Here is a 26,006-nt window from a genome sequence, read left to right on the forward strand (position 1 = left end):
TGTTACGTATATATACAGTGGTGTGAAAAAGTGTTGGTCCCTTTCCTGATTTTTTATTTTATTGCATGTTTGTCACACTTTAATGTTTCAGATCATCAAACTAATTTAAATATTAATCAAAGATAACACAAGTAAACACAACATGCAGTTTTTAAATTAAGGTTTTTTTTTATGAAGGGAAAACAAAATCCAAACCCACATGCCCCTGTGTGAAAAAGTGAAGTAGACCAAAAGATCCTCAAAAGCTACACATCATGTTGAGATCCAAAGAAATTCAGGAACAAATGAGAAAGAAAGTAATTGAGATCTATCAGTCTGGAAAAGGTTATAAAGCCATTTCTAAAGCTTTGGGACTCCAGCGAACCACAGTGAGAGCCATTATCCACAAATGGAGAAAACATGGAACAGTGGTGAACCTTCCCAGGAGTGGCCAGCCGACCAAAATTACCCCAAGAGCGCAGCGACGACTCATCCAAGAGGTCACAAAAGACCCCACGACAACATCTAAAGAACTGCAGGCCTCACTTGCCTCAGTTAAGGTCAGTGTTCATGACTCCACCATAAGAAAGAGACTGGGCAAAAATGGCCTGCATGGCAGAGTTCAAGACGAAAACCGCTGCTGAGAAAAAAGAACATAAAGGCTCGTCTCAGTTTTGCCAGAAAACATCTTGATGATCCCCAGGACTTTTGGGAAAATACTTTGTGGACTGACGAGACAAAAGTTGAACTTTTTGGAAGGTGTGTGTCCCATTAGATCTGGTGTAAAAGTAACACAGCGTTTCAGAAAAAGAACATCATACCAACAGTAAAATATGGTGGTGGTAGTGTGATGGTCTGGGTCTGTTTTGCTGCTTCAGGACCTGGAAGACTTGCTGTGATAAATGGAACCATGAATTCAGCTGTCTACCAAAAAATCCTGAAGGACAATGTCCGGCCATCTGTTTGTGACCTCAAGCTGAAGCGAACTTGGGTTCTGCAGCAGGACAATGATCCAAAACACACCAGCAAATCCACCTCTGAATGGCTGAAGAAAAACAAAATGAAGACTTTGGAGTGGCCTAGTCAAAGTCCTGACCTGAATCCTATTGTGATGCTGTGGCATGACCTTAAAAAGGCGGTTCATGCTCGAAAACTCTCCAATGTGGCTGAATTACAACAATTCTGCCAAGATGAGTGGGCCAAAATTCCTCCACAGCGCTGTAACAGACTCATTGCAAGTTATCGCAAACGCTTGATTGCAGTTGTTGCTGCTAAGGGTGGCCCAACCAGTTATTAGGTTTAGGGGCAAGCACTTTTTCACACAGGGCCATGTGGGTTTGGATTTTGTTTGCCCTTCATAATAGAAAACTTCATTCAAAAACTGCATGTTGTGTTTACTTGTGTTATCTTTGATTAATATTTAAATTTGTTTGATGATCTGAAACATTAAAGTGTGACAAATGTGCAAAAAAATAAAAAATCAGGAAAGCGGTTTTGCACACCACTGTATAGATGCACATACAGAAATGAATATGTTGCAGTATAATACTTAATACACTGTAAGCATGTTTAGAGACTTGCAAATACATTTTGTTGTAGATAAATATATTTGAAGTAAATGATTGCTATTAAAATTCTTCAAGATTCAAGAGTTTTATTTGTCATATACATACTACTGTATATTAGTGCTGTCAAACGATTAATCATGATTAACCACAACAAAGTTTTTGTTTACAGAATGTGTGTACTGTGTATTGTGGCGGGCGGAAGAATCACACGACAGGGTCAAGTGCAACAAAGACCCCGGAGGGTGTATTTATTGAACAAAAAATGGATAATAAAAGTGGAAGTGCCAACATGTCTGCTGTCCAGGTCCTGTGCTCAGTGATCCGCTTTTTCCTGCCGTCTTCAGTGCTGCGTGCTCCGTGCGCGGTGCTTGAAGTGGCGGGCTGGTCGGTCATGCACTGCTGTCTGAACAAGAAAGAACACGGTTAGTATGCTTCCTAGTGGAGACATTTCTCCCCCTTGTCTGTGGCGAAGCGGCTTTTGTAGTCCTCTCCTGAGTGGCTTCAGCTGTGCCCGACCAGCCCGCGCTGATTGTGCGCAGGTGTTTCTCCTTCGTTGCCAGGGCGACGCTGATAGGTGCTCGGGACACTTGTCACAGTATATTATGTATACATACAAGAAAAATATGTTATGTTTATATATTTATATATAATATATGAATATAAATATTTACACATAAATACATGTAAATATTTTCCAAATATATACTGTATGTGTGTGTCTTTATATATACATAATAAATATACACAGTACACATATTGTCAGGGAACTGTCGTGTGTGTCATGTGTCCCTGCCTCTTGTGCCTATATTTGGTTTGTTTCCTGTCCTTGTCATGTCATTAGTAGTTTATTCTGGTCCAGCCGTGTTTGTTAATTTACCTGTGTATTTATAGTCCTGTCTGTGTTGTGCCATTTCGTCTGGTCTACTCGTTACTCCCCGGTGTTCCTGTCAGTGTCTGCCCTGCCTTGTCTTGTCCTGATGTCCAGTAAAGACTGTTTTTGAGTTGTTTCCTGTGTCCTCCCTGCTGTGTGCACCGTGACACATATATTCTGTAAACAAAAACTTGACGGCACTAATATATATATATATATATATATATATATATATATATATATATATACACACACACACACATGTTGGTTTTTGTGGTTTATGGGGACTCTCCATAGGCGTAATGGTTTTTATACTGAACAAACTGTGTGTGCTATTGCCCTACACCTAAACTTAGCCCTCACAGGAAACTTTGTGCATTTTTAGATTTTCAAAAAAACACCATTTAGTATGTTTTTAAGCGTTTTGAATTACGGGGACATAGGCAGTGTCCTAATAAACCACCTTCATATTGTAATACCTCTGTCATACCCATGTCATTATACAAATTTGTGTCCTCATAAACCACATAAACATGCACACACACATAGGCGTAATTTACGGGTGGAACATGTCCCCACCACTTTTTACCAGGCTCTATATTGTCCCCACCACTTTTTACCAGACTCGATATTGTCCCCACCACTTTTTACCAGGCTCTATATTGTCCCCACCACTTTTTACCAGGCTCGATATTGTCCCCACCACTTTTAAAAAGTAACTGAAAAATAGATTGCGTAACGTATGTATTAAAGGAAAAGCACCATCTACAAATCGTTACATCTAATTGATTCATTTAACACATTTTTCCGCCGGTCAGAAGCTTTTCAACGTCCTCAAAGATGAATATTAAGTCTCGTTGTGAAACTATTGCGAGATACGCAATATGCGTCATGGGATATGTAGTTTCCTTTCCCTATAATTAGTCTACAGATCCTGTACCTTTCTTTTTACGATGTTCGTATTGTTTGGATACTGTTTCAAGGTTGAAATATTTTATTGTGAGTGTATGAATGTGTTCACAGCAATGTTGTGAGCTTTGCTGTTTGTATGTCTCTCAAAAGCTTCTGGACCATGTTTCCAGTTCCTGAAACCCTGAGAGACGAATGCTTGCTCTGTATTTTTGGCCGGTGTGGATGTCTGTTCGGAAAAGGCATTGAAGCAGTAAAAACACACTACCCCTTTAAGTTCAGAGCAGTAGTGCAGCCATGAGAAGCTCTTAAACCAGCTCTCCTGAAATCTAAGCATTTTGTTTGACAACTTCTGAACCTCAATGAATTTGGGATCAGGCTGAAATGGTTCAGTTGTTCTGTATTTTTCAGGTGCCTGCTGTCCTGGCTCTATGGAAGGAGTTGGCTGTATTGATTGCTGCAACTTTGTGATCTCCACAGTCAAGTTTTTCCCTGTCTGATGAGTCTTGATTTCTGTTGAGACATTCAGATGGTAGAGTCAGAATTTGGCGTAAACAGAATGAGAACATGGATCCATCATGCCTTGTTACCACTGTGCAGGCTGGTGGTGGTGGTGTAATGGTGTGGGGGATGTTTTCTTGGCACACTTTAGGCCCCTTAGTGCCAATTGGGCATCGTTTAAATGCCACGGCCTACCTGAGCATTGTTTTTGACCATGTCCATCCCTTTATGACCACCATGTACCCATCCTCTGATGGCTACTTCCAGCAGGATAATGCACCATGTCACAAAGCTCGAATCATTTCAAATTGGTTTCTTGAACCAATATCTGTCACGGTTCATGAATTCACTGGCTTCTTCATGTCTCGTGTAATTGTTGTTCTCTGTGTGTGTGGATGTGCGAGTGGGCGTTACCGCTCGGCGCTCATCAGCGCGCCAGCTGATCTCACTCCCCGCACCAGCTGCTGCCAATCCACTCACCTTTAAAGCCTCACCGCACTCTCCTCTCTTTGTCAGATCGTTGTTTGATGTCCTCCGTGTCGTGCCTCGTGTGCCGTCTGCTTCAGTGTTCCTGGTCCTCGTCTGTCTGGAGTCTTCGTGGTTTTCGTCTTCTGGATGTTCACCGGCACTGGGTTCACCGTCATCGTCTCTGGATGTTCACCGGCACTGGATTCACCGTCATCACTCATCATCAGCACGCTGTCCATCTTGTCCCTGCGTCACCTGCCCACCTGAGAGACTTTGGTTCCTTGTATTATCATCTGACATCATTAAATCTATGTTTTGCTTGCATCCTTGCTTCCTCCAGATTATTCCCGTGACAGAACGATCTGACCACAGATGGAAGCAGCAAGCGGGTCCTCTTCCTTGCTGGAGGAGTTCATCCGTCGCAGCGTGTCGCGGATGGACACACAGGAGAGGAGGATGACCGAATCGGGTCGGGCTATTCAAGCTCTGGTGACGCAGGTGTCCGAGCTCACCCAGCAATTACAACATCTGCAAGTTCCCACTGCGTCACTCACATCGCCTACTCCCCTCGTACCACCTGAGACCGTCTCCCTGTCAGAGCCCCGCCTACCCACTCACGAACTATACAAGGGTGAGCCAAGTTTTTGCAGAGCATTTTTGACTCATTGTTCGATGCATTTTTCCCTGCAACCCAGAACCTTTGGCAGCGAACGGAGCAAGGTGGCATTCGTGCTCGCCTTACTGACGGGGAGAGCGGCGCTATGGGGAACGGCGGTGTGGGAGAACCAGGATCCATGCTGTGCCTCTTTCCAGACACTCTCCGCCGAGATGAGGAGGGTCTTCGACCGTGCGGTCGCGGGAAGAGAGGCGGCCCGGGTCCTGGCGGACCTCAGACAGGAGGAGAGGTCGGTGGCCGACTACTCCATCGAGTTCCGGACTTTGGCGGCAGAGTGTCAGTGGAACGAGGAGGCGCAGTGGGATATGTTCCTGCATGGGCTGGCTGACCGCGTCCAGAGAGAGATTTATGTCTTGGATTTACCCACCACTCTCAATGGCTTGATCGAGCTGGCGATTCGGGTAGATTCCCGAATCACTCGAGCGGAACACCGGTTGTTATCCGCTCGGGCTCCTGCAGCCACACCGGAGTTACGAGCCAGCGGCAGGGACGTGGTCAGTCCCGTCCACGATCACGAGCCCATGCAGGTCGGGCGAGCTCGGCTTTCCCGGGAGGAGAAGGAGAGGCGGAGATCCCAGGGCCTATGCCTTTACTGCAGCGCGGCAGGACATTTTGCTCACAACTGCCCGGCTAAAGGGGCCAGCCCGGCAGTAAGGTTGAGGCTACTGTCGGGTGGGATCTCTGCAGAGAAGACCTCATCAACATCTACACTCCTCCCGGTAAGACTACGATGGTCAGCCCACACTCACGACTGTCAAGCACTACTGGACTCTGGGGCCGAGGGTAATTTTATGGACCACACATTCGCACTCAAGATCCAAGCTCCCCTTCTACCCCTCACTCAGACCATCGCTGTTCACGCTCTCAATGGCCAAGCCCTTCCCATCATTTCCTTCACCACTGGACCCGTCACACTCATTGTATCTGGCAACCACTCTGAAACCATCTCATTCTACATTCTGGACTCCCCCCTGGCACCCATTGTTTTAGGTCACCCTTGGTTCACCAAACACAACCCCAGGATCGATTGGCAGCAGAAATCAGTATCGGAATGGAGCAGTGAATGTTATGAGTCTTGTCTTGTGTCTGCTTGTCCGTCTGTTTCTGTTTCTACGTTTCAGGAGGAGACAGTGGATTGGTCAAACGTGCCCACGGAGTATCACGACCTGAAGGAGGTGTTCAGTAAGTCTCGGGCTGCTTCTCTCCCTCCGCATCGTCCCTATGACTGTGCGATAGAGTTACTGCCAGGTACGTCTCCGCCTAAGGGCAAGTTATATGCACTTTCTGTTCCAGAGAGAGAGGCTATGGAGAAATATATTTCTGATTCTCTAGCAGCAGGGTTCATCCGCCCCTCCTCTTCTCCAGCGGGGGCGGGGTTCTTTTTTGTGGGGAAGAAGGACGGATCCCTGCGACCTTGTATTGATTACCGGAGACTGAACAACATCACGGTAAAGAATACCTATCCTTTGCCGTTAATGTCTTCAGCCTTCGAGAGATTGCAGGGAGCGTCTATTTTCACAAAATTGGATTTACGTAATGCTTATCATTTGGTCCGCATTAGGAAGGGGGATGAGTGGAAGACTGCTTTTAACACCCCTAGGGGGCACTTTGAATACTTGGTCATGCCCTTCGGGCTGTCCAACTCCCCAGCGGTCTTCCAGGCACTCATCAATGACGTGCTGCGAGATATGGTAGATCAGTTCATATATGTTTACCTGGATGACATACTGATTTTTTCTTCATCTCTCCAGGAACATGTGCAGCACGTCCGGCGAGTGCTTCAGAGGTTGCTAGAGAATGGGCCTTTTGTCAAGGCGGAGAAATGCGCTTTTCATGCACAGTCTGTTCCTTTTCTAGGGTACATTGTGTCGTCCGAGGGAGTGCGCATGGATCCTGACAAGGTTAAGGCTGTGGTGGAGTGGCCAAGTCCAGATTCCCGTAAGGCCCTACAGAGGTTTCTGGGCTTCGCCAACTTCTACCGGCGTTTTATTCGCAATTTCAGCCAACTAGCCGCGCCTCTGACTGCCTTGACCTCCCCCAGGACTACGTTCAGGTGGTCAGACGCAGCTGAGGCTGCGTTTGCCAAACTGAAGGGCCGCTTCGTTTCAGCCCCCATCTTAGTCACCCCTGATCCATCACGTCAGTTCGTGGTGGAGGTCGATGCGTCAGAGGTGGGGGTAGGTGCAGTGCTATCCCAGCGCTCTCCGGCGGACGACAGAATGCATCCATGCGCGTTTTTGTCCCATCGTTTGTCCCCTGCCGAGAGTAATTATGACATTGGTAACCGAGAGTTGTTGGCAGTCAAGTTAGCATTGGAGGAATGGCGTCACTGGTTAGAAGGGTCAGGGGTACCTTTTATCGTATGGACCGATCATAAGAACTTAGAATACATTAGAACTGCCAAAAGATTGAACTCCAGGCAGGCTCGGTGGGCACTTTTTTTCGGACGTTTTGATTTCACTCTCTCGTACCGCCCGGGTTCCAAGAACATCAAACCCGATTCCTTATCACGTATTTTTGACCGTTCCGATCGCCCGTCTACTCCCGAGTGCATTTTTCCAGAGACACTTATTGTCTCCACACTCACATGGGAGGTCGAATCGAAGGTCAAAACAGCCTTACAAGGGGTAACACCTCCGGTCGGCTGCCCACCGAACCGGTTGTTTGTGCCGGAGGGATTACGGTCCGACGTTATTCAGTGGGGTCATTGTTCCAATGTGGCTTGTCATCCAGGAGTCAGTCGCACTATATCTTTAGTCAAGCAACGATTTTGGTGGCCACTTATGGCTCGTGATGTTCACAGTTTTGTTTTGGCTTGCTCAGTTTGTGCCACTGGTAAGACTTCCAATAGACCCCCAGATGGGCTCCTTCAACCGCTGCCGGTCCCTTCGAGACCCTGGTCCCATATCGCTCTAGATTTTGTCACCGCCCTCCCACCCTCTCAGGGTAACACGGTAGTTTTGACCGTGGTGGACCGATTCTCGAAGGCGGCCCACTTTATTCCCTTGCCCAAATTACCCTCAGCCAAGGAGACAGCGGTAACAGTCATTGACCACGTCTTTCGGTTACATGGCCTCCCGACGGACGTGGTTTCCGACAGAGGACCCCAATTTGTGTCCAAATTTTGGCGAGAGTTTTGTAAATTGCTGGGTGCCACTGTTAGTCTGTCCTCAGGGTTTCATCCCCAGAGCAATGGTCAAACTGAGAGAGCCAACCAGGATTTGGAGAGAACCTTGCGATGTCTGGTCTCCAAGAATCCTTCCTCATGGAGCCAACAACTGTCAATGGTGGAGTACGCCCACAATTCGTTACCAGTGTCATCTACGGGCCTGTCTCCGTTTGAATGCAGCATAGGTTACCAGCCACCAATTTTTCCCAGTCTGGAATCCGAAGTCGCGGTTCCCTCCGCCCACGCCTTTGTCCAGAGGTGTCATCGCACTTGGACTAGAGCCCGTGAGACTCTACTCCAGGTGGGAGCGCGCACCAAGGCCTAGGCCGATCGCCACCGGTCTAGACCTCCCGTATACGTCGTCGGTTCCAAAGTGTGGCTTTCTACTAAGAACATTCCTCTCCGCTCCGTGTCTAATAAACTCGCTCCTAAATTTATTGGACCGTTCGCTGTCACCAAGATCATTAGTCCGGTGACAGTCCGCCTCAAACTCCCTCCAGTGTACAGGAGGATTCATCCCGTTTTCCATGTGTCCAAAATTAAACCCGTGTTTTATGCACGCATAAATCCGCCAGCCCCGGTTCCCCCACCGCCGCGACTCGTAGAAGGGGAACCCGCTTATTCGGTCAATCGTATTCTGGACTCTAGGCGGAGGGGACGCGGATTCCAGTACTTGGTGGACTGGGAAGGTTACGGTCCGGAGGAGAGAAGTTGGGTACCGGCTAGAGACATCCTGGATCACTCCCTTATTGATGATTACAATCGACAGGTAAGGGAGTCTGGGAACGCCAGGAGGCGTTCCTAGGAGGGAGGGTACTGTCACGGTTCATGAATTCACTGGCTTCTTCATGTCTCGTGTAATTGTTGTTCTCTGTGTGTGTGGATGTGCGAGTGGGCGTTACCGCTCGGCGCTCATCAGCGCGCCAGCTGATCTCACTCCCCGCACCAGCTGCTACCAATCCACTCACCTTTAAAGCCTCACCGCACTCTCCTCTCTTTGTCAGATCGTTGTTTGATGTCCTCCGTGTCGTGCCTCGTGTGCCGTCTGCTTCAGTGTTCCTGGTCCTCGTCTGTCTGGAGTCTTCGTGGTTTTCGTCTTCTGGATGTTCACCGGCACTGGGTTCACCGTCATCGTCTCTGGATGTTCACCGGCACTGGATTCACCGTCATCACTCATCATCAGCACGCTGTCCATCTTGTCCCTGCGTCACCTGCCCACCCGAGAGACTTTGGTTCCTTGTATTATCATCTGACATCATTAAATCTATGTTTTGCTTGCATCCTTGCTTCCTCCAGATTATTCCCGTGACAATATCAATATGGGCCAACATTTCTAAAGAATGCTTTCAGCACCTTGTTGAATCAATGCCACATAGAATTAAGGCAGTTCTGAAGGCGAAAGGGGGTCAAACACAGTATTAGTATGGTGTTCCTAATAATCCTTTAGGTGAGTATATATATATATATATAGTGCCTATTTAAATGAGCAATGCATAAATAATTAACCTTAATCTTAATATTGTTGTTGAATTATGTTGTCAACTATTCTATTCTGAAATGTATTTTGAAGCTATTATTGTTATTGTCTAGTTATAAGAGTACTCTTGCTGATTGTTAAATTATTTATATTGCTAAGTGCAGTATTTATATTGAATCATGTACATGATGAAACGAATTAACTGAGATTGATAATATGATGACTTTATGATATTATGATTGTGGTGAGATAGTTGTGATGCTTGGAACCAGAGTGATGTATTAATGGGTCCTGTTTTGTACAGGCCAGGTTCTGTGCATTGATGGCGAGCCACTAGGCCCAAAGCTGATGATTCGGAGTACATGCATCTACCAATGTGGTAGGAGGCGCTGCAGCTGCTGAGTTGATACACCTGCACACACACCCTCAGACACATTATCACACATCTACATATTGGTACTGAGCTTATGTACTGTTCCATCCTGGACTCCTTGGACTCTGCCAGCCTTGACTCTGTGTATCATTGAATTTCACCTTTTCCTCCTTGAGCCAACCTAAGATTTTCTGATATTGGTCCACTATTTTTATTTATAATTATAGCACTTATATATGCTACATTACTTTGGCGAGCCAGCCAGGAGGAATTGGTGAGTTTAATGTGCATTTGAGTTATTGATTTGGGTTTATTTCAGTTCGATAACAATAATGGATGTGTTTTTGAAACGTGGTATCAAATTATCAAATGCTGTGCTGTTGGAGGGCGAGGGCATAACAGAAGCAGGAAGTAATGAAGTTATTGAGTTTTTAAGCCAATATGGTTCAGTCAATAAGATTGAGGAAATTTCTGAGACCGAATCTGAGTATGATGGTGTGCTTGTAGTTGAATTCACTAGCGGTGCAGCTTTTGGAAGCGCTGCGTCCCATTTTGCCGCACACATGGGTCTCCGCTAAAAGGACACATACATATTGCATTTTGGAGCTATCTACTGTTTGCACAGAGCACTTTGTTAAAGCTAAAACTATGTTGTATTTGTCTTTGTATTTGATTTGCAGAATTTAGCCAAATTAACTGATTAACTGGAGTGGATTACACAGAAGTGCTCAAAACAACGATGTCTCAGATTGGACTTTCGGTCTCTGAGCTCAGAGTCGCCTGCGCTGTCAAAGCCATTAGTGAAGCCATCAATTCAGTTTCCACCAGCTATTCCTGTTCCCCTCATTGACACTGCTGCTCCCAGGTCAGTCACTGAGCCCAGTATTGATCCATCTAATTTTACGCAGCCGGGGATGAGACATTCAACTTCCAGCATTGACGTCCATCCACCTGAGGTCCAGCGCTATGTAGTGGAGCACATTGTGAAGAATGAGGAGATTGCAGTACATCACCAGAGGATCAGGGTTTTTTCAGGTCGGCTTCCCAGACCCACTCATGAGGCTGACTATGACACCTGGCGGTCAGGAGTAGAACTGCTGTTGAAGGATCCATCTGTGTCCGACCTCCATCGTTCTAGGAGGATAGTGGAGAGCCTCCTTCCTCCAGCAGCAGACTTGGTCAAGCAATTGAGTTCCAGCACGCTGCCTACAGTGTATTTAGACACTCTTGACTCTGCATATGCTACTGTTCAAGATGGGGACAAACTGTTTGCTAGATTCATGGATACATTTCAGGATACCGGTGAGAAACCATCTGCCTACCTTCAACGGCTCCAGGTTGTCCTGAATTCTGCCATGAAAAGGGGAGGAGTCATAGAGTCTGAAGTAAATCGGCATTTGCTGAACCAGTTTTGTCGTGGATGCTGGGACAATTCTTTGATTGCTGAGCTCCAGCTAAAACAAAAGAAGACTTGTCCACCCACTTTTGCTGAGCTGTTGCTCCTCTTGCGCACTGAAGAGGACCGAGAGGCAGCAAAAGTACATCGAATGAAGCAACATTTGGGGTCTACACGGCAGAAAGCTACATCCCATGCCCAGTTTGCTTGTGTTAACCCTGAAGATGGGGCCGCAGTTACTGCTTTGGTTAATATCACCCAGCAACTGGCTCAACAACTAGCTGACGTCCAGCGACAGTTAGCTATGCTAACAGCCAGCCAGTCAAAGACCAGTTCTATCCCCAAAACTTGCACTTACAGTAAACCACATGCCAGGCCCATCAATCAGCAGCCTAGTCGATCCACACCTACGCCGGCCAAACCTGGTTATTGTTTTCGGTGTGGTGAGGATGGCCACATCCGTCCTCAGTGTGAGAATGAACCCAATCCTACTCTGGTTGCTCGTAAAAAGAAACAGTTCACTAGCAATCAACAAAACGCTTCCAACTCCGTTCATTTAAACTGAGTCCGGTTCCTGTTGTGGGACAGACAGGGGCCAGAGGGGACCAAATCCATCCCAAGGAAAAAAAGAAGATTGTCAAGTGTGCAGAAATGTCACAGTCCAAGATAAAGAATGCAACCATACAACTTCCAAAGGGTCTGGTGGGCTCAAAATGTTCTGCAGTCGTTCAGATTGCTGGACAGAACTACCACTGCCTTTTGGATATTGGTTCGCAGGTCACTACGATTCCAGTCTCTTTTTACAACCAGAGTCTCAGCGATCACCCTGTGAAGCCACTTTATAATTTACTCCAGGTAGAGGGTGCTGCCGGTCAGTCAGTGCCATACCTGGGGTATGTAGAGATGACCATAGGTTTTCACAAAGAGTTCTTGGGAGAGGAATTTGATGTACCGACTCTTGCCTTGGTTGTACCCGATGGTCATCCTGAGGGTTCATCAATTGTGCTTATTGGCATGAATACTCTGGAGCCTTTATATGAGCGATACACCAGTAGTGACATCTCAAATTTTCAGCCTACGGCCCAAGGGTACTGTGCAGTCCTAAAGCTCTTACAACTGAAGCGCCAACTAAGCCAGCTGGGTCGAGCAGGATCTGTGAAGTTGTTGAGTCAGACACCAGTTCTGATCCCTTCTGGTCAGACCATTGTTCTAGAAGGCTCTGCCAGAATAGACAGTCCAACTACAGTTCAATGGGCTGTGATTGAACACCCCATATCACCACTTCCTGGCGGCTTATGCGTCCAGAGTTGTGTCATTACACTTCCAACTCATGCTCCCTACAAAGTTCCTGTTCTCGTTAGGAACGAGTCTGAACAAGATGTTCTCATTCCACCGATGACAGTAATTGCTGATATTGGTACATCACCTACCATCCTGGCCCAGCACACCGTAAATATTTCTCCAGTCCAAGAAGGTTCCCAAAGAAGCACTTTGGAGTTAAATTTTGGAGAATCATCTATTCCACCTGAATGGAAGGAGCGAGTAACATCCAAGCTCAACCAAATGCCTGAAGTGTTTTCTTACCACGACCTTGATTTCGGTTGTACGGATCAGGTAAAACACCATATCAAGCTCCACGATGAAACCTCTTTCAAGCTTCGAGCCAGGCCTATCCATCCCCGCGACATTGAGGCTGTTCGAAGCCATTTGCGGGATCTGCTTGAAGTTGACATCATCCGGGAGTCAGAGTCACCATTTGCCTCCCCAATTGTGGTGATCCGGAAGCGGAATGTCGATGTTAGGTTGTGCATCGACTATCGTAAATTAAATTTACAAACCGTGAAAGACGCCTATGCTCTGCCGAACCTCGAAGAGTCGTTTTCAGCATTAACGGGCTCCAGATGGTTCACGGTTCTAGATCTGAAGTCTGGATATTATCAGATTCAAATGAGTGAAGCCGATAAGGCTAAAACTGCATTTGTCACACCGCTGGGGTTCTGGGAATGGAATCGGATGCCGCAAGGTGTTACGAATGCTCCAAGTACATTCCAGAGACTTATGGAGAAGTGTATGGGGGATTTAAATCTCAGGGAATTTAAATACAAATCTCCTTGTATTTTTAGATGACATCATTATCTTCTCTGACACTTTAGAGGAACATGAGAAGCGCTTACTCCGAGTACTTACCCGCCTGAAGGAATTCGGCTTGAAGCTGTCCCCTGAAAAATGAAAATTTTTCCAGTCCAGTGTATGTTATCTTGGACATGTCGTGTCCGAAAAGGGTGTTGAAACGGACCATGAAAAAATATCTGCTCTCAAATCCTGGCCAGTCCCCCAAAATCTTAAAGAGCTACGGTCCTTCCTAGGGTTTGCAGGGTACTATCGGAGGTTCATCAAAGATTACGCCACCATAGTAAAACCTCAATGTTCTTACTAGAGGCTATGCACCCATCCGTCAGTCTATTAAAGATAAAAGTCCTGCTGGAAAGTTCCTGGACCCGAAGCAGTCTTTTGGGGAGAGATGGACGTCTGATTGTCAAGTTGCTTTTGACACAGTAATTTCTAAGCTAACATCTGCTCCTGTCCTTGGGTTCGCCAATCCGAAGTTGCCTTATATCCTTCACACAGATGCCAGCATAATTGGTTTGGGAGCCGTTCTATACCAAGAACAGGATGATCAACTTCGGGTAATTGCCGAGGCCTATCTCAGAGTGAGTCTCGATATCCGGCACACAAACGTGAGTTTCTGGCCTTAAAATGGAGTGTCACAGAGAAATTCCATGATTATCTTTATGGTCCTAACTTCACAGTTATTACAGACAATAATCCTCTTACATACGTTTTGACTTCAGCAAAATTGGACGCCACAGGCCACCGGTGGCTAGCTGCGTTGTCAACGTATTCCTTCAAGATGCAGTACCGTGCTGGCAAACACAACTTTGATGCCGATGCTCTTTCCAGATGTTACCATAATGTGCCGGATAAGGCTACAAGCTGTGAAGAATGGGAACTTGTGAACCGCTTAGCGGAGCAATTGTGTGACCCTGGTCTAGTTGCAGAAATCTCCCCAGACATTGTAGTTGCTATATGTCAGAGCAGTCTTGTCAGATCATGCTGTCCTGCTGACTACACTCAACTTGATGTGACCTTAGTTGAGTCTTTTTCTGTCCATGCTAATATTATTCCTGACTGTTTTGCTGAGGAAGAGTCACATGGCCTTCCTGTCATTTCTCCTCTGACCCACGCTGACCTGAAAGAAGAGCAGCGTGCCGACCCAGCAATTCGAGAAGTCATCTTCCAGCTTGAGACGGGGGAAAAGGTTTCTTCCACTGTTAGAGAGGAACTTCCCGAGCTCCCATTGTTGTTACGGGAGTGGAATCGGTTGGAGCTGGAAAATGGAGTTTTATACAGGACGAAGATAAACTTGTCTTTCAGCTTGCTCTGCCCCCAGTGTTGCGTTCTACCGTGCTGAAGAGTCTCCATAGTGACATGGGGCACATGGGTATAGAGCGAACCCTGGATTTGGTGCGGCAGCGCTTCTTCTGGCCAAAAATGGCCGTTAACGTGGAGAACTTCATCAAAACCTGTGGTCGGTGTGTAAGGCGCAAGACTCTTCCAGAGAAGGCAGCTCCTCTCATAAATATTCAAACCAGTCATCCTTTGGAACTAGTATGTATGGATTTCCTAACACTTGAACCGGATAGCAGCAACATAAAGAATATTTTGGTGCTTACTGATCATTTCACCAAATTTGCCATCGCTATTCCAACTGCGAACCAGAAGGCTAAAACTATGGCAAAATGTCTGTGGAATGACTTCATGGTTTGCTATGGCATTCCAGAGCGCCTACATTCTGACCAAGGGCCAGACTTTGAATCTAAGCTGATTAAGGAGCTCTGCGATGTAGCTGGAATCAAGAAAACTCGCACCACTCCATACCACCCCAGGGGTAACCCTGTTGAGCGCTTCAACCGGACGCTGTTAAACATGCTGGGAACTCTTGAGTGCAAGCAGAAGGCTAAGTGGAGGGAGTATGTTAAACCTCTTGTCCATGCATACAATTGCACGCGGAATGAGGTAACAGGATTCACACCATATGAACTCCTGTTTGGACGATCGCCACGGCTCCCGGTTGACTTAGCTTTCGGGTTGCCAGTCCGTGACTCTCCATCTTCCTCTCACTCCCAGTATGTGAAGGACTTAAGATCACGTCTCGAGGAGAGCTATAAGCTTACATGCCAGTATGCTCAGAAGTCAGCTAAAAGGAACAAAAATCGGTTCGATCAACGTGTAAAACCTGCAAGCTTGGATGTTGGGGACAGAGTCCTTGTTCGGAACGTCAGAATCCGAGGAAAACACAAGCTCGAAAACAAGTGGGAACAAGAGGTGTATGTGGTTGTGAACCGTGCTGGGGATCTTCCAGTTTACATTGTGAAACCAGAGACCAGGGAGGGACCTAACCGCACGCTCCATCGTGATTTGCTCTTGCCCTGTGGCTTCCTATCGGTTTCTGTTACAGAGGACTTCCTAGAAGATCTTACTGTTCAAAAACCCCATACTCGCAGCCAGAGTAGAAACTTTACTGACCAAGTTGATATCTTTGAGGATGCTGAACTTGCCACCCTTGGGAGTTTTCCCCAGTTTCCAATGAAGTCCAGTGTGGAAAGAGTGAGTGGAAGTGAACAAGATCCAACGGCCGGTGACATTGTGGGGTCCGCCTTACCGACAGCCCCAAGTGATAATGATTCTGTTGCACCTTTTCCACAAAGCTCTGCAACAAGATCTTCAATTGCGACCTCACTTGAACCCCACTTACCTGACGTTGAAGAGCCTTTTCCTCCTTAAGCCAACCTAAGATTTTCTGATATTGGTCCACTATTTTTATTTATAATTATAGCACTTATACAGTATATGCTACACAACAGCATTAGGAATATCACAGAGAACCAGAATCATAAGAGTTACCAGGCTTGGGTCGAGGCAGGCAGCAGGCTGGGAATAGGTCAGGAACAGATCAAACAACAAAGGGGCAGGCGGCAGCGAATCACAAGGGTCAAGGCAGTCCAGGATCATACACAGAATAAACAATCAGGTTAAACACTCAGAAATGTCAGACGGGGCTAAACAAGACTTCGCAATGGGGTGAAGTGAAAGTGTGGCTGTATCCGAAATCGCCCTCTTTAAGTGGTGTTCGAAACCATAGTGGATGTTCTCGAGTGCACTCATTCAATCCCACAATGCACCGCAAAAACGAGTGTACAACTGATGTACACTCAACGGCTAGAGATGACCCAGAATGCACTGTGAGAGTCGCGCGCCGAATGAATTCCCGCATCTCGCCAGAAGATGGCGCCCACAGCTGAATCATCCATTCATTAATTCTAGAAGCGCTCACCCACGGCTTAATACAACACAGGTACAAAATTAATTGTAAATTGACTATTAGGGTTTATACATAATTTCCGTGACAGAGTTTAAGATAAATCCTTCAATGTTACTACTGGAGCTGCCCGTAACAAATGATTATTAAACAGCAAGCAAACTATGTAAAAGCACCATCCTTCCGGTGCACTCAGTGTCCGAATTCACTCACTCGTTTTCATTCACTCCTTCAAGTGAACTGTATGAGTGGACTAATGTAGGGAATAGTGAATGAGGGTATAGGGGGCGATTTCGGATACAGCCTGTGGCTTAAGTAGCTGGGGTAATGAGAAACACCTGGCGGTAATCAGTCCTAGGCACGTGGAGAGCTAGTACTCGGGTGAGGGTGCCCTCTGCTGGTGATTGGAGAGAGCCACAGAGGCCTGATTCGTGACACATATATACATATACACATATATGTGTGTATATATATATATATATATATATATATATATATATATATATTAGTGGTGGGCCGTTAACGTGCTGCGTTAACGTGAGACTCTTATCGGGCGATTAAAAAAAATATTGCCGTTAATCTATTCTCAAAGTTGGGTTGGGAGCTGGATCTATACTACGCAAGCTATGATGACTTGCACCTTGATAGTTTAGCGCGGATGTCTACCTAGCCGAATTGCACTGTGGGGGGCGAGAACGAGTCTTCGAACCTGTGTGTATGGCATGCCTACTGTGAAATTACCACATCAAACGTGACGTGCTAACATGGATGCAGCTATGAAGCCGCCGGGTTTGCTTCAGGGAAATTTTATTTTTAAGAAGCTTCCCAGTGGAATCCTCGACAAGACTAAGGTTGTTTGCACCTTGTGCAATGCGGAATTCGTTTACTGTAGGAGTTCTTCCAGTCTCAAGTACCACCTAAACGCAAAGCATCCCTTAGCTAATGCGGAAGATGCCGGGCCAAGCACTGATGTAGGGCAGGGGAAGAGTCGTCGTCAAACTACTATGTTTGAGTGCAACCGAGGCAAGCCCGTCAGCACAGCTCTATCAGCCAAGCTAACTAATCTCCTCGCTCAGTGGATTGCCTCCAGCTGCCGGCCCATCAGCGTGGTTAAAGATGATGGCCTCGAGCTTGTTCTCCAGGCGGCCACAGGTGACCCATCTTACAAACTACCTGCGAGGCGAACTATCATGAGGAGAATACATGACCAGCACGCCGCAGAGAAAGCCGCAAAAGATGAGAAGATGGTAGAGGCGAGGTGTGTAGCACTGACTGGGGACCATTGGACATCTGTCAACAACGATACCTACCTCGGCGTTACTGTACACCTCATCGATGCCAGCTGGGAACTTCACTCCTTCGCTTTAGGTAGGTTACGTTATGTCATTTTAAATGACAATTTAATTTAATTACTTAGCCTATTTATTACCACGACACCACGAATTACCACCACATTATATTTGCTTGATGATTGCTAGTTGTTTACTACTAGTAGTGAACTTATTCAGATCTACTTTGTCTGTCCGTTAGGTGTGATGAAAACAGAGGAGCGTCACTTTGCAGAAGCCTGTGCCAGGCAGTTTCTTGACGTCGCTAATCAGTGGGGGATAGCTGACAAAATCAGCACTATTGGAACAGACAGCGCTCCTAATATGGTGGCAGCAGGGAGGATACTGCCATTCGAGCATTTGCCCTGTGTTGCGCATGTTGTACAGAGAGCTATTGTAATGTCACTTCGGGAAGGTGGTTTTGATGGGTGCACTGGCCAAGTGCCGTAAAGTGGTCGGACATTTCAAACACAGTCCGGCCAACTCAGACGAGCTGAATGTCCAGCAAGCCTCCCTTGGACAAATTGAGGAGCCACTCGTGCAAGATATTCCAACACGGTGGAATTCCACCCTTGAGATGATCAAGTGCGTGAGGCGCAACAGAGACGCACTGCACACAACGCTGTCTCAGCAGAAGCACAATCTGGCCCTCCCAACAAATGCTGAACATGAGAAGTTGGCAAAGCTAGAGAAACTGCTGGAGCCATGCAGGTATGGTCTACAAAGGTAGCGTGTTCATGAATTGGCATACAAGTTCTTTTAAATGTCACTTTGTATTTAAGAAACACGTGCCCTTAAATGTAATGTGATTAAGAACTTTAAAAATGTGTAATCTGAGTTAAATGAATCAGTCATTAATTATTTATTGCTCTGTTTCTGTCTGTCTGTCTGTGTGTGTCTGTCTGTCTGTGTGTGTGTGTGTGTGTGTGTGTGTGTCTGTTTGTCTGTCTCTGTGTGTGTGTGTGTGTGTGTGTGTGTCTGTCTGTCTGTTTGTCTGTCTCTGTGTTTGTGTCTGTCTGTCTGTCTGTGTGTGTGTGTGTGTATGTCTGTCTCTGTCTGTTTGTCTGTCTCTGTGTTTGTGTCTGTCTGTCTGTCTGTGTGTGCGTGTGTGTATGTCTGTCTGTTTGTCTGTCTCTGTTTGTCTGTCTCTGTGTTGTGTGTGTGTGTGTGTGTGTGTGTGTGTGTGTGTGTGTGTGTGTGTGTGTGTGTGTGTGTCTGTCTGTCTCTGTGTGTGTGTCTGTCTGTTTGTCTGTCTCTGTGTGTGTGTGTGTGTGTGTGTGTGTGTGTGTGTGTGTGTGTGTGTGTGTGTCTGTCTGTCTGTCTGTCTGTCTGTCTGTCTGTGTAGGTACATCACTGAGCTCCTTGGTGGGGATAAGTATGTATCTGTGCTCTGTGGTTCTACCTGCCCTGTGCCACCTCCAGCACGCGATGAAGATCTCAGATGATGATCCTGCCTATATTGTGCGATTCAAGGCTGCCTTCACCAAGGACCTCAACCAGCGGAGGGAGAAAATAAACCTGGAATGGCTTAAGGTATGTCAGACTGACCAGAAGATAACTGCATTGTTTGACCATTATAGACTGTTAAGCCAGTAGATCGGTCAATGAATAGATGAGTCATGAAGAAATATGGAGGTTGGATTTGGAAAGTGAAATTTTCATCAATCAATAATTATTATTTTTTATTCATCAAAGGTGGCGACTGCTCTAGATCCACGATTTAAGGACCTCAAGTGCTTGCCCAGAGCAGAGAGGGAGCCAGTGTGGGCAAAGCTAAGTGAGTTGGTGAAGGGAGAAGAACCTGCTCTGCAGCCACTCGGGGAGGAGAACCGTGAGCCACCCAAGAAGAAAACAGCCCTGCTACTGATGGGATCAGACTCAGAATCAGATGAGGAGACACCAGAAGACAATACTGTGGAGAGGTACAAGGTAGAGCCCAGTGCCAGTCTAGATCAGTGTCCACTGAAGTGGTGGTCGGAGCACACTGCTGTCTATGGTAAGATGGCCCACATTGCCCGTAAATACTTGGGGACTCCTGCCACAACTGTCCCATGCGAGAGACTTTTTTCTTTAGCAGGCCATATTGTGCAGAAGAGGAGATCTAGTTTGTCACCAGAAAATGTGAACAAGCTGGTCTGCCTGAGTGACTGGTGGAAGAAGGAGAAATAGAGCTTGGATTGATTGACACAAAGCTACTGACTGTAAACAGTTCATCACGACCTCTTATGTAGGCCTACAGTTCAAAATTCATGTTTAACTGAATAAACAGTTAGTAAACACAAGTACATTTTATTGAACATGATTTATTTTCATCACCAATTATCATAGTAGAACAGCTTTCTCAAGCAGTTTGTGATGCATTTTGGAAACAGGAGATGAGCCCCTGGTCTAATGCGCCACCTGGCTTGAGAAACCCGTTCTCAAAGACTTACTTTTAGTCATTATTTGGGTAGCACACATATTCTGAATGCCTTCGGCAGAATTCAAATGAGTCATTTTAATCTAGATTAATTCCAAGATTACAGTGAGATTAATCTAGATTAAAAAAATTAATCTATGCCCACCACTAGTATATATATAGTGGCAACTAATTTGTGGAAGAGTGTACACATAAGAACTGCTCAGACTGTATATATACGTAAAATCACAACTTTTTCAGTTCTTTGACAGTTGTTGATTTAGCCTGTTGCTGAATGGTCTCTTGGTTTTCAGTGTTCCCAATCCTTTGTTTTATTTTGTTTGTTCATTAAATGGATTTGCATTTGGATCCTTGCCTCTCGTGTCATCTTTATCCACCTTACCTAACAATGGTTTTGTTTGTCACTTAATCTCTAGGATTGTTTTTCAGCTTATTTTTTAAAGATCTACTTTCCCAAACAAATCTCATGTTAAATATTTGCTCGCTGGTGAATGTAAATGGTTTGATGTTGTGTGTTTGGTCAAACATTCACTGATACTCCAGAAGGAAACACGATGTGGGGTGAAAACTTTTGAACAGGATGAATATGTCCAATTTGACCATTTAATTTATTAACTGAAACTGAATCCTTATGTTTTCATCTTATTCCACGTCCGTTTCTCCCCAGAACATAAAGGCAATAAATCAAATTTCAGCTTTATTTGGTTAAAGTGAATTTCAATAAAAGACTGTGACTGTAAAGGATTACACTGATGGTGGATTTTGACTGTCTGAATTGTCAAAATTGTAGTTTAGTAATTTTATTTCTTCTAGATCAGGGGTGTCAAACTCAATTCCTGGAGGGCCAGAGCCCTGCAGAGTTTAGATGTAGCCCTAATTAAACACACCTGATCCAACTAATCAGGTCCTCCCGGCTTAATTGGAAACTGCATAATATGTGTGTTGGAGCAGGGTTTGGAACAAAACTCTGCAGGGCTGTGGCCCTCTAGGAACTGAGTTTGACACCCCTGACCTAAATCTTAATTTTAATAAACTTTTCATCAACCAATTGCCTGGATTTAATAAGAAGCAAATATAGTAGACAATATAATCATGGAGGCGCCCGCGCGGTCACTTGCATTGCACGTGAACTGGAGCGCATCTCATCCTAACTTAACTAAACTCAGTGTAGGCTATGCCTCACAGACATAAGAAGTAGCCTACATCAAATACACAAAGCTTGAAATGTCTTTAAACAAAATAATTCAAAACAAACTGATTATTATTATTAATAATAAATATTTTAGAATATTTGATTGAATGCTGAATGTTGCCCTTGTTCAATTTAATAAAATTAAAACTTTAATTGTGATCATTAAAATAATTGAATATTAAATATTTAGTGGCCTGTCAATGGTCTAACACCCCCTCAGCACATGCCTTGCCCCTGAATGCCAGGTTGCTAATTTATAGAATGCCTGTAAACCTAAAATGGGCGACATATCCTGCTGAGGGATACTAACATAGAGGCTATGGCGAGCAGTGAAAGCATTGGTCTCATTTCTTGGTTTCATGTTGAAGGGGTGTTTGTTGTGAATATTTAGATATGTGACTTCTTTCATACATCTTTGTTCAGCTCATGGGCAGCATTTAAAAACAACATGACCACTTACTCGCCTTAAGATAAAAGTCGATATATTACACATAGTTACAATTTTTGGAGGGGACACACATATTTAAAAAGTTGTTGTTAAGCGTTAGCTTTTTTTGTTTATGACTGAATTTTATGAATTACATTTTTACTTTTTTTCATAATCTGTCTGTAAATGTTTTTATCACCCAGGATACTTTTGGGGGTATAAATTAATTGGAAAAATAATAATTGTTTGGCAACGTGTGTTACAACATTTTAATCAAATTCGTAAAACCTTAAAACTATAACTTAACATAACTTAAACTAAACATTATTTGTAAAATTGTTAAACAATAGCCTAAGCATAATGCCTATTTATGAATATATTATAGTGTATCATATTCAATACACACATTTCTAGGGCCAAAACTTTGCTGGAAAAACAAGTTTTACCTTCTTTTCCACATACGACGAGGAATCATTCTTTCTTCTTGGCAACTGTTAAAGCAATACAATTTTCGTTTCGGCATTTTTCATAATATAAAAGTAGCCTATTTTCTGAACCCATAGGCTACCTACATGTAGGCAAGTGAATTTGGTCCATGTGACCATAAAATACAGCGATTGGTTGATGTTTGAACTGCAGCGCGGGATCCAATAGAAATCCAGATCACTGACTAATTTAACCACCCAGAGAGCGGTAAAACGGGCCGTTGCTTTAAGTTTCAACAGAGTTTTCCGATCGATTACACGTGGATTGTAACCCGAAGGAAAGAATAATTTTATCTTGTTGTAATACTCAGGGATTTGTGTTGCTTCAGGTGGGTTCATTTAGTAATTTATAAGCAAAGTAGTTGGTTTGTTCAAATTTGTTAGCCTATAAGACAACAGTTGCAAGAGTTAAGGTATTACCTTGCTAGGAGCTAACGTTAACTTAACGTAACTGAGCTAGCAACAACTTTGATTTTGCCCTTGCTTCGTGTATAGGTAACGTTAATTGGGTTCATGTATTTTTTGGTTTATGTTGAATTGGTTACTCTGAACATTTTAACTATTTATTGACCTTTTAACTGTAAAGTGCATATTATGAACTGAAATATATAGGAGTTGCCACTGACGGCAGCTACAGTGATGATATGAAATGAAAGTAACAGAGATTGTTTTGGCTTTACAGCAGCTCTAGAATAAAGTTATTGTCCAGCTAAAGTTAGTTTTGATTGACTGATTCACTTACATGCGAAGATCATTAGTTATTAACGACAGCGTTCCAACAGAAAACCCTTAAAGGATTAGTTCACCTCAAAATTAATTTTAAATGAAGCCATTATCCGTGCCTTTCCGAATAACGTATTGTGCTTCGGGCACACCCCTAGTGTAAATCTTTAGAAGAGGGAGTCAAATTCTCTTTAGTACTGTGTTGTTGGCAGTTTAGCCGTAATTATTGCCTTATTCTAGGCCAATAAAGTCATATATATATATATATATATAAAAAATTAAATAAACAATTGGGATAGCCTGTGAAGGCAGCATGAGATAAGGTGAGGATGTCATGGTCGGTTGTACTTGTTGATTAAAGGTTAAAATGGAACACCATTCAGATTTGCATTTATTTAGCAATAGCATGAAGGGGGGGAAAGAGCACTAGCAAGGGGAACATTAGCACTAGTCAGTATTTTTAGTTTTTTTTTTTTTTTTTTCGATTTTTGTTTTATCAACTAGGTAGTCAAATGTGTTCATTAAATTTTAATCATTACTGCTTGCTATGGCGATATGACAATATACTGTATATGTCGGCAATGATATAAAGTGTAAATTTGACCCAACGGTAGCTGCACGGATCTCAGGCTGCCTGGTGGACATCTCGGCGTTGATGAATGAACATCACCTACAGCTCAACCTGGCAAAGACGGAACTTCTGGTCTTCCCTGCCACTCCGACTCTACGGCATGACTTCACGATTCAGTTAGGCTCATCAATGATTACCCCATCAACTTCGGTCAGAAATCTTGGTGTAATCTTTGATGACCAGCTGACCTTCAAAGAGCACATTGCAAAGACTGCTCGTTCCTGCAGGTTTGCACTACACAACATCAGAAAGATCAGGCCCTTTCTGACAGAGCATGCTGCGCAACTTCTTGTCCAGGCCCTTGTCGTTTCCAGGCTGGACTACTGCAATGCTCTTCTGGCTGGTCTGCCATCAAACGCAATCAAACCTCTACAAATGATTCAGAATGCAGCGGCACGACTGATCTTCAACGAGCCCAAAAGAGCGCATGTTACACCTCTCTTCATCTCCTTGCACTGGCTACCAGTGGCAGCTCGCATCCAGTTCAAGACACTGATGCTTGCGTACAGAACGACCACAGGCTCAGCACCCTCCTACTTCCACTCACTATTACGAACCTACATCCCCTCCAGAAGTTTGAGATCTGCTAGTGAGCGACGCCTTGTGGTACCATCACAGAGAGGCTCAAAATCACTCTCCAGAACATTTTCATTCCTGGCTGGTGGAATAATCTTCCCACCCCTATCCGGAACGCCGGATCCCTGGCAACCTTCACGCAACAACTGAAAACTCATCTCTTTCGGCAGTACTTGACTTCATCCTAAACTCAAAAAAAAAAAAAAAAAACTTTCCCTCTATCTTTCTCTCCACCTACTAGATTGTACTTATTTGAACAATGACTGAGACTTGGTGTTACGAGCACTTCCTCTGTCTGACTGCCTCTTCAAGATCAATCGCTTTTTGTATTTCCCAATTGTAAGTCGCTTTGGATAAAAGCGTCTGCCAAATGACTAAATGTAAATGTAAATTGATTGAACCTTTTCTATATCATTTATATATCGTTGTGGTATGCAAATATACCTGTGGAGCTTTTAGTGGGCAGGAGTTATTGACACTTCAGAGCGATAAAGAAAGATGGATAAATGAGTAATAAGCAGCTTTCTGTGTGTGTGTGTGTGTGTGTGTAGCCTACCCCAAGACAAAGATAACAATAGTGCTAATAATAAAGACATAAAGTTAAAAAAATTGTTCTAAGGGCATACTCGCACTAGGCACAGCTGCCTTATACTAAAGCCCAAGCGCGATTGTCCTTTCGCTAACAGACAGATATCACAGGATTATTACAGAGGCAACTGAGGTTAATGGTGGAATTTGCAGCTTTACTCACAAACTACAATACCTGTTCATCAATAAGATGAGAACCAGACCCATTATAAATCTAAATGTACTCAAAATTAAATTAATTGAAAAGTGTAATATCCAAGTAGTAATAAAGATTGTTTCTCTCATAATGATAAGAATAGCGCATACAAAAAGAGTAAATGAACTGTTCCATGCTCTGGCATGGTTTGCAATCACACTACATGTGTACCGCACCTGAGCCACCTCTTCAAGCGGGCCAGGCCATGGTTAAACCAACCGCACTGGTCACAGTACAGAGCAGTCACACTTGTGAAATGAACTGGACTCTGGGGGTTAATTGTGCTCAAGCATGGATCAGATCCCCAAGTGTGAGTACATCCTAAATGTAAGAGAATAGCAGATAGCACACCACAACTATAACCATAACAGCACAAAAAATGATGAATGATAAAAACATTGACAGCCAATCAGAATCATTTCTGCTTTAAAGAGCTTGAGCATTTAAAGTGACAGATGACACAACTTCATTGTATACTTAGAATACACTAATATAGTTACCTTTATAATTATAGTTCTTGGTGTAAACGGGCCTTAATAGTGTTACTTCACTGGATGGCCAATTTCATATGTATTTTGTGTATTTTCAAAATACTGTATTTGTATTTAAATAACTTTTTCCACACAGTATTTTGTATTTTTATTTTAAATACATTTTGATATATATATATATAT

General features: G+C 44.5%; 1 protein-coding gene across 1 annotated transcript; it reads left to right on the forward strand.

The window, feature by feature from the left end:
- Positions 1-10,905: 10,905 nt before the first annotated feature.
- Positions 10,906-11,952, forward strand: LOC306850603 (paraneoplastic antigen Ma1-like; the record flags this gene model as incomplete). Its single annotated transcript, XM_079386314.1, has 1 exon — positions 10,906-11,952. The coding sequence occupies one exon, from the start codon at positions 10,906-10,908 to the stop codon at positions 11,950-11,952; it is 1,047 nt and encodes a 348-aa protein (XP_079242440.1).
- Between the last annotated feature and the right edge of the window lie 14,054 nt (positions 11,953-26,006).

This window comes from Barbus barbus, assembly GCF_936440315.1.
Source record: "Barbus barbus genome assembly, chromosome: 3".
Classification (NCBI taxonomy): domain Eukaryota; kingdom Metazoa; phylum Chordata; class Actinopteri; order Cypriniformes; family Cyprinidae; genus Barbus; species Barbus barbus.